This window comes from Mandrillus leucophaeus, unplaced genomic scaffold (genome assembly GCF_000951045.1).
Source record: "Mandrillus leucophaeus isolate KB7577 unplaced genomic scaffold, Mleu.le_1.0 Scaffold201, whole genome shotgun sequence".
Taxonomy (NCBI): domain Eukaryota; kingdom Metazoa; phylum Chordata; class Mammalia; order Primates; family Cercopithecidae; genus Mandrillus; species Mandrillus leucophaeus.
The window spans coordinates 1594808-1604360 of NW_012102044.1; the positions used below are offsets into that span (position 1 = coordinate 1594808).

The 9553-nt window shown below is 49.6% G+C and overlaps 1 protein-coding gene across 1 annotated transcript in view; it reads right to left on the reverse strand.

Annotated features, from left to right (window-relative positions):
- ATP11A (ATPase, class VI, type 11A) overlaps positions 1-9257 on the reverse strand; it is a 74203-nt gene extending 64946 nt beyond the window's left edge. The window contains exons 1-3 of the mRNA XM_011979442.1: positions 8671-9257; positions 7432-7512; positions 3124-3231 (exon numbers count right to left, since the gene is read on the reverse strand). Of these exons, the coding sequence (XP_011834832.1) occupies positions 3124-3231; positions 7432-7512; positions 8671-8790 (309 nt within the window). The 5' untranslated portion in view covers positions 8791-9257. The remainder of the gene's footprint in view (positions 1-3123; positions 3232-7431; positions 7513-8670) is intronic.
- Positions 9258-9553: the final 296 nt, after the last annotated feature.

The following is a 9553-nucleotide window of genomic DNA, read 5'->3' on the forward strand; positions in this document are numbered from 1 at the left end:
GCCACCACACCCGGCTAATTTTTTGTGTATTTTTAGTAGAGATAGGGTTTCACCGTGTTAGCCAGGATGGTCTCGCTCTCCTGACCTCGTCATCTGCCCGCCTCGGCCTCCCAAAGTACTGGGATTACAGGCGTGAGCCACCGCGCCCGGCCAGGACATGAAGAGTTGTTTTTACTGACGAGGATACACAGATGTCAAACAAGTGCGAAAAGATGTCCCACAGAGCCATCGGGGACACGTTTAAGCTGCACCGAGACATCAGGAACAGCAGTAACACCCAGGGCTGGGGAAGATGCTGGCAATGTTGTGGGTGGGAATGAAATGGGATAGCCGTGCTGGAAAACGGTTTGGCAGTTCCTTTCAAAACCAAACGTAGATATGCTAGATGACCCAGCAACTGAACTCTTGAGCTTTTATGCCAAAGAAATGAAAACTAAATTCACAAGAAAACCTGCACACAAATATTCATAGCAGCTTTCTTGATAACAGCCCTAAACTAGAAAGGTCGAAAAGCCCTTCAGCTTGTGAATGGTGAAACTGCGGTACGCCCACATCATGGAACGCTCCTTAGCAACACAAGGGAAGGAACAGCTGGTGCACAGACTACGTGAATCCCGAGGGAATTAGACTGCCTGAAAACAGACAACCCCAGAAGGTCACAGGCTGCAGGATTCTCTTTATATCACATCCTTGAAATGACAAAATTTTCGAGCTGGGCAACACATCAGGGCAAAGGGAACACAGGATGCCTCTGTTTTATTACAACCACATGTGACTCTGTAATTACCTTGAAATAAAAAGTTTAATTAAAAAAGAAAAACTAATTAAAGGAATGCTTTTCTAGGACACTCTAGCACCCTCAAAGGCCTGAGCCATTACGACCGACGGAAGCCAGATGTCTGCCGTTGCAGGAAAAGCCTGATCTTTTCTTTCTTGTCCTGAGTAGCCTGTTTAGCATCCTCTCAGTTACAACACACAGGATACAGAGAAGGCATTTCCCACAGGAGACTGATATATTAAAAATTCAATTTTCTGTGGGCAGACACAGTTTAGGTCTATTTTTTAAGAAAGATGTTTAGCTACAAGTATGAAAGGCTTTGCAAGGGAAATGTAATCGTGAAAGGAAATGGCGTTGAAGGCCGGGAACCGGATGCCTGCTGACACAGGCATGGAGTTCGTGGCTGTTCCCCAGGCCGGGGCCATCTGCTCTCTGAACCCCTGACCCCTACTCACTCACCTGAACTCACTGATGGAAAAAGCTGTCTCAGAAGCATTTAAACACCGGGATAGCACATTTATAAGTGAAAATGTTTAAACGCTTACAAGTACATTTGGTGATGCGTGTGATAACACAGAACAGTGAGAGCAAGGTGAGGCAGGGGGGCTAGTGGTGGATGCCAGCTCCTCTGAAGGGCCTCTGAACGCCTCCGGGGTCCCATCCCACTGGACAGGGAGGGGCTGCGGCCTTGTCCGGAGAGGCTCACTGAGCCCAGGCTGGCCGGGCTGCTTGGAGGTCCTCCTTCCTCCAGGCTTCTGGAACGCACCTGGCTCTCCACATGCACGGGACCCAGTGGGGTGCTCCCTGTCTCCCTCACCAAACCTCCTAAGGCTCGGCAGGGAAAACAGCCAGGGGAAGCAGTGGGGTTGCAGGAGGGAGGGAGGCGTGGGAGTTTGCAAGAGCCAGGCAGGGTGCACGAGGACCAGAGGGGGCAGGAAGGGACCGGCGTGGGCCTGGCACCTAGATCCACCTCAGATGGGGGACTGGAGCAGGCTGCTGACCGCTACCTCGACACAAACGTGAAAAACCACACTCATGGTTTCTACCTATACAGGTGCTTCCAAATGACTAGTACAACTTTGAAAATATCTCATTTAAATAATTTAAACACATATTTTAAAATATATTGAGATATTAGTTACATGAATAATTCATTTGAAACAGATTTAAAATGCACCCTTTGAGAAGAACTGTAATATTCCCAACACAAAGAAACAATCAATGTTTGAGGTGATGGACATCCCAGTTACCCCAACTTCATCATTAAACATTGGTGTGCAGGCATCATAATAACACATGGACCCCCAACTATGTACAACTATTATATATCAACAAAAAATAAATTTTTTGGCCAGGTGCGGTGGCTCATGCCTGTAGTCCCAGCACTTTGGGAGGCCAAGGCGGGAGGATCACGAGGTCAGGAGATCGAGACCAGCCTGGCCAACATTTTGTTAAGACCCCGTCTCTACTAAAAATGCAAAAATTAGCCGGGCGTGGTGGCAGGCGCCTGTAATCCCAGCTACTGGGGAGGCTGAGACAGAAGAATCGCTTGAACCCGGGGGCGGAGGTTGCAGTGAGCTGAGGTTGTGCCACTGCACTCCAGCCTGGGTGACAGAGCAAAACTCTGTCTCTAAAAAAATAAATAAACACATTGTTTAAAAATGCAATCTTCAATGAGGTATTCTCCTCCAATTTTCATAAATTTCTACCTAGTCGAGTTTATACTGATATGATTTTATTATACTTTATTCTAACACAAATTTTAGAAACGGTGTTTCCGACTTTTTCCTGCCTTGATTGGTTCGTGTGTTCCCATAATGGTTTTAAATTCCACCAGTCCTGGTGTGGGATGCTGAAGGAGGGGAGGCTGTGGTGTGCGTGTGTGTGTGTGTGTGTGTGTGTTGGGCGGAGGGGCAGTGGGTACACCCACTCAATTCTGCTGTGAACCTAAAACTGCTCTAAAAAGACATAAACAAACAAAAATTAAAGGTTAAAAAAAAAAATGTAGTAGGGAGCTTGGGCCTATACCCAATAAAACACTTTTTTTTTTGTCATTTTTTTTGTCTGTTTTGCCAAAGAAAATAAAAACTTTAAAAAAAATTATTTGTATTTTAAAAATGTTTTGAGAGACAGGGTCTTTCTTGGTCGCCCAGGCTGGAGAGCAGTGGCTATTCACAGGCACGGTGAAGCCTGCTGAGTGGCCTCTGACTCCCAGGCTCAGCAATCCTCCCTCCTCAGCCTCCTGAGAGGCTGGGACTGGAGGCGCGAGCCACCGCACCTGGGTAAAACTTATTTTTAAACTGTTAGTGGACTTCACCAGGGTAAATATGTCGGGTGTCACTTACTCGCAGCTTTCGACTTTGTTTCCGAACGAGCTTGCCGTGCTGAATGAAATGAACAGGACACTGGTTCATGGCATTGTCTGCTTTATGTCGAAGCCAGTCTTCATAACCCTAAAAAAAGGAAGCAAAGAAGGGAGAGAGGAAGTGGAGACAGAGGGAAGGAGGAGAAAGGGAGGGAGAGACAGAAGGCTTGTGTTTAATTATGTCTAAGCATAATCCAAGCCTGTGGGGGTGTATTTTTTCAAAATCAGGATGCATTACACACATTATTCTTTGTATCCTCAACAGAGCATTGGCATATTCCCATGGCAATGCGAGCTGCTTTAAATGTCTGCAGTTGTAGAACTGCAAAGACGTTGGATAAAGACGCTCATCGAAGTCTGTATAAGTACTATATAACTGTACTTTTTGTGCCTATTCATGACATGGCCTTAGGATAAATTCCTAAAAAAGAAGTGTCTGAATGAAATGACGAGCAAGCCTTCCAGTTTCTTCACATCCACACTGAAAAGCCCTCAAGACTCCAGTGGGGCCAGGCACATTTCCACCCGCTGAGTGTCAATCTTCTGCTTGGAAAAGCCCCCAATGGCCATTCTTCTCTTTCATTAAAAACTGGCTGTTATGAGATCTGGCAGCCCAGACTCTCGGTGAACCACCGGCTCACTCTGCGACACCTGCAGCAGCCTTAGGGTTCTCCATGCGTTTCTGCGTCTGGGTAACCCACGTGGGAAACATCGCATCGTGACTCCTGTGCACGCGCAAGCATCCTGCTGGAAAAGCAGCCCAAGCTAACCCCGACCCCAGCCGCGCTGCCAGACCTGCATGCCTTTGACAGGCACAGACACCCGCACTCCAATTCCAACTACCAAGGCACACCCTCTACTTGGACAGTCAGGTGGTATCTTGAAAGCAGCAACAATAGGAGATGCAGCACGCAGACAATTCCGGGGATGACGAACATGCCTTTGTGTCTGGCGTTGCCGGATGCATGTGCCTTAGATAAGGATGGGGAATGCTGTCCTCAGTAACAACCCCCAGCATGTGAGAGATTGCACACCAGGGGTCTACAGGCGTCCACCGCATCTAATGAGCGTCAAGACTGGGAACACAGCTCTGCCACACACAACACACAACCATGCAGGATGGCAGCAGGAAGCCTACGCCATGGGCCCACTGCACGTATGTTGAGAGAGCCTGTGGGGCAGGAGGCTCACTGGGGGCCTCCTCCCTATGGGCCACGTGGTGGCATCAGTGGCCCTGTGACTGGAGTCTTTTCCAAAGGGAACATTAACAAGGAACCCAAAACCTCCAGCTTCTGGAGAATTAAGAAGCCTGGGATGCATGGATATCCAAACATGCGGAGCTTTCTCCAGCCGTGACCACTACTGTGACACTGCGGCATCTGACTGCTTTTCAGAGATTCCTCCCAAATCGCTGAAATACTCTTTCTGGGGAAACTGAAGAACAGTCTTCCTGGAAGGTGGCAGTGGGTAGATGATTCCTGGGTTCATTAAACACACTTATTTAGCACCAACTGCATGCTCAGTAAGTGCCAAGCACCAGGGTTCCACAGACAAAAGACCTTGTCCCCAGCGCTGCTGCTCTCAGGATCGGTGGGGAAGAAACAGAAGTAACTGCAAGTTCAGTGCAGGTGAGAGACCCAGCACCCCCGAGAAGCCCAGTGCCCAGGCTGCGGAAAGACGCCAAAGAGGAGGTTGCCCAGGAATGCCTAGCAGTGAGGGAGTCCCCAGGGGCTGGCACTGCCCACTGGCCAGCCTGGCTGGAACCAGAGGGACACGTGAAGGCCCAAGCATGTGACCGGCTGATTGGAGGGGCCCTGCACACAGCAGGGGTGGCTGGGTGCCACAGGGAAAGGCTGCTCTAGCAGGACCTGGGCGATGGCAGTGGCAGAGCCAGGTGCAGTGAGATGCACGTCAGTGCCCAGGTAAGACACCGGGGAGATGGTGTGAAAAGAGAGGTGGGAACCTAAGAGAAAATCAGGGAGGCCTCCGTGAGTGCAGGGGGCTTTCCAAGGCAAGCGAGGAGGGGCCAGGAGCATGGGGACCCCAGCACAAACGTCCCTGCTGCAGCCAGCGTGTGGGGAGGCCGTTTGCGCAAGTCGCGGCTGCGGACAGAGCTGCCGTTCCCGAGGAAGAGGGACAAGGAGGTCAGTAGTGGGGGAAGGCCGAGGGGGCGGGGACACTCTGTCGCACACAGGTCCAGACCAGCAGTGGGGGAAGCGAGGCCGTCCCCAGAGTGAAGGCTGGGTAGCAAGACGTGCGGGAGAGGAAGAGACCCCTCCGGCCAGGGGCAGGGGTGCTGGTGATGGGGCCCAGACCTGCAGCTCTGTTCATTCACCACCTTGCCCTGACCCCTCTTAACACCCCCAACAACACCCGCCCACTGCCCTGGGATGGGAGGGGACACAGCCAGGGAAGTGACACAGCCAGGCTGATGAGAGGGGACACAGCCAGGGAGGGGACGCAGCCGGGCCAAGGACACCGCATGTTGTCTGGGGCCATGGTCTGCACAGTGTAGACAAGCGGCCTCTGCATCCATGGGGGCTCAGGCTCCCCGGCTGCTGCCTCTCTGGCCCAGATGCGTCTTCAGAGCCGCCCTCCCTACTCCGCGCTCTCCTCTCCTCTCCTCTCCTCTCCTCCAGGACGCTCTTGGAGTCCTCAGGAGTTTCCCGCTCAGTGGGGTCCCAGGAGGGATGGAATCTTTAACAAATGCAGAGCAGAGGACGCTGAAGAACAGTGCTGTGCCTGCCTCCCGGGGCCGGGCTGGAAAGGACATAGCCGCAGAGCCTCAGCGGTCTCCTTCCCGTCTGCAGCCTCTGCTCCCACCACATAGATGTGCCACAGACAGCATGGGATGCCCTCACCTAATCTCCAAGATGGGTTCCTGGAAACTGCGACTTTAGGCCCGAGGACACACAGCAGGTCCCCGAGTAACATCGTTTCCTTCAGCACCATTTCCTTGTGAAGTTGATGAGAAAACCTGTCCTCTTGCTTAAAGTCGAAGTTTGCAAGAGCCACCGACACGGAGTGAGGCCTTACCCCAGGTAGGGGCTAAACTGCCTGAGTCGCGGGCAGTGAGTCCTTGGGAAACGTGAGTTTCCCTCACGTTGTTTTCCAGGCAGCGCAGTTCGTCTTGGCTACTGTGCTGTGTCCTGCCCTGCCCTGCAGAGGAGCCGCCCATTTCCTTATGAGAGACCCTGGGCTGCCCGAGTCCTTTGCTAACCAATGACGGCCACCATGAACATCCCAGTCCACGTACCCTGGTAGGCACGGCCGGCTCTGGCCTAGTGAAGACACACAGGCCCCATGTACTGACTACACAGCTGCATGTTTATCATCTGCACCGGCCCCTGTGTGTCCACATCTCTGCCTGTGTCAGATGTTGCCACCTGCTGTGCTTGGTGGCTCCGCCACGCTCCTGCCGGGTGCCCGTGGTGCCTGCCTCGCCACGCCCTCTCCAGACTTGCACATCTGAAAGCCGATCTGGTGGGTGTGAAACACAAATGTGCTCAGCAGCATGATTCAGAGCAGCTAAAACGCAGAAACACCCCAAATGTCCATCCACAGAGGAAGCCATACACACACTGCGGGTGTGCGCGGCGGACCGTGACTCATTCATCAGATGGAACGAAGCGCTGACGCCTGCTCAGATGCGGAGAAACCTTGAAAACATCGTGCTAAGTGAAAGAGCGAGTCACAAAACACCGCACATGAGCTGTGAGCATGAAATGTTTAGAATGGGCAACTCTACGGTGACAGAAACGTGAGTCTCTGCCAGGGACGGGGAGGAGAAAATGGGGAGTGACTGAACATGTGTACGGGGAATCTGCGGGTGATAAAATGGATACACGGAGAGTAAAACTGAGATATATTCTTCTCCATGTTTGTCACTGGCTTTATTTACCAGGGCTATGAAGGAAAAACAAACCAACCAACAAGAAACACCACCCCATTTGCCGGAGTCCATAAACAGCATGTTCTCAGGTGGTCAAGACAGTCAAGGATGCAGAAAGGTTAAGTGACTCATCTGCATCAGATCATCCCTGGGTGATCTGGGATGTGAAAACCATAGATTTCTTCTCAAATTCACATGGCGACAGAATAGCAACGAAATGACATAACATCTCTTACTGTGCTACAAGTATCAACACAGTTATAAAAATGAATTTCTACAACTTGGTTGAATTTTCCATGAACTAGCTGAAACGAACCAATTACCTCGCTTCGAATGAAAGGCAATTCACATGGCAAAGATGGCGACTTGCTTGCGTTTCGTCTGTAAAATGCTTACCTGTTTGATAGCCGTGACAGTAATGACGAAGAAGAGTGGAAGTCCACTTGTCACTGGACTTGTGGGTGTATCAATAATCAACTGCAGAAAGACAGAATTGTAAAATCATCTTCAAAAATGCAAATGACTGACTTTAGGCAGGTTAGTTTGCCCTGAGCCAGCACTTCCCATTCGCTTTGACTTATTTAAACCCTTTGCTGGCACCTGACTCTGCCCACCACGGGAGATAGCAACTCAATCATCCTATTTCACTGACTGTTAAAATGAGGGCACCTTTTTTAAATTAAGGAACATGCTCAAGGAAACCACGGGGAGTGGCCGACACAGTCCGAAGTCGGGGCACGCCTTGTGTTAATTCATCCCTCGGCTTCAGTGTCACATTTTAATTACATGATTTGAATAATGTTGGAAAAATTTTAAAAGTCCTTCAATAGTATTTTGTATGATTTAGAAAAATTAGAGGGCTGTTCTTAAAACACACCTGGCACACTGCCCCCTAACTCATACCCTAAGACATTTTTTCCCTCTTTTTTTCTTTAAACTCTCTTTTCATGTGTACTGTCTTTGGATTTTCTTTTTCTTTTCTTTTCTTTTTTTTTTTTGTTTGAGACAGAGTCTCACTCCGTCTCCAGGCTGGAATGTAGAGGTACGATCTCGGCTCACTGCAACCTCCCACTCCTAGGTCCAAGCGATTCTCCTGCCTCAGTCTCCCGAAGAGCTGGGACTACAGGCGCACGCCACCACGCCCAGCTAATTTTTGTATTTTTAGTAGAGATGGGGTTTCGCCATGTTGGTCAGGATGGTCCCTATCTCTTGACCTCGTGATCCTCCCTGAGTGGTGGGATTACAGGCGTGAGCCACTGCGCCTGGCCTGGATTTTCTTTAGAACATCCACACACATTTATGAAGAGTAAAGTAAGTGGAACAATGCATAGCTTGGCTGTGAACTTGTCCAAAAGATAACAAAGCTCTGACTTCCCCTCTGGTACTAGAAGGAAAGGGGCAGGAAAGGCAGTCACCAACTTAAACCCAAAGTGGCGTTGTGTGTACTAATTTAGCTCGTGTGGATCTCACAGAACCAACATGTTTTGTCCTTCCTTAAGAAAATAAATAAATGAATCGTAGGTGAAGGGCACCACGCCCTTGCGCTTTCATTAGTCGTGTGGCAGTTACCTGAGAATAAAATGTCACTTATTTAGATTTATATTTGATGAGGTGGAAAACAATGACCGGCCTTACCTGCACCAGAAATATGATAAGGAAATAAAAGTTGGCTACTCTTCTGAATTGTTCAAATAAATTCTTGGGTATAAAGTTCCAAAATGTGTACTGCATAAAAGAAAAACAAACATCCATCATTTAGATCAGATTTTACTCTCATAGTGTTACTATAGGCATAGTAAGTAGCACTGGATTTTACAGTACAAAATGTTTAGCTTTAGATATAAAACTCGTAATTCATAATTTAGAGTGTTTGTTGACAGCTAAGACAGCTGAAACAAAGTGTGTACTCTGAAACATGTATGTAAATTACCGAACTCCAGAGAATTCAAGATAAAACGCAAGGTAGCTCAACAAGAGTTTGATTATTGAGATGTCTTTTATAAAATGTAAACCTGTGATCATTAACTCAACACATTAGCATTTTACTTCAGTAATTTCTGCATGATCTCTCCTCTGAGTGACAGCATGACGGGTGATGACAGCGAGCTGAATGGAAGCCTTCACCCAGCTCCAGGCGGCTTCTGAGGCAGAGGTGTTTCTTGTCCACAGCCCAGGCACAAGGGCTTTGAGGCCTCAGGGGGAAGGAGAGGAAAAGGAAGCGAAGGAGGGCAGGGAGGGGATGTCGGGGAAGTGAAGTGAAGGAGCGGGGGAGTGAAGTGAAGGAGGGAAGGAGGGGAACGAGGGAAGGAGGGGAAGAAAGGAGGAAAAGGAGGGTAAGGAGGGTAAGGAGGGCAGGGAGGGAAGGGAGGGGAAGGAGGGAAGGAGTGGAAAGAGGAGAAGGAAGGAGGAAAAGGAAGGAGGAAAAGGAGGGGAAGAAAGAAGGAAAAGGAGGGGAAGGAGAGCAAGGAGGGGAAGGAAGAAGGAAAAGGAAGGGAAGGAGGGCAGGGAAGGGAGGGAG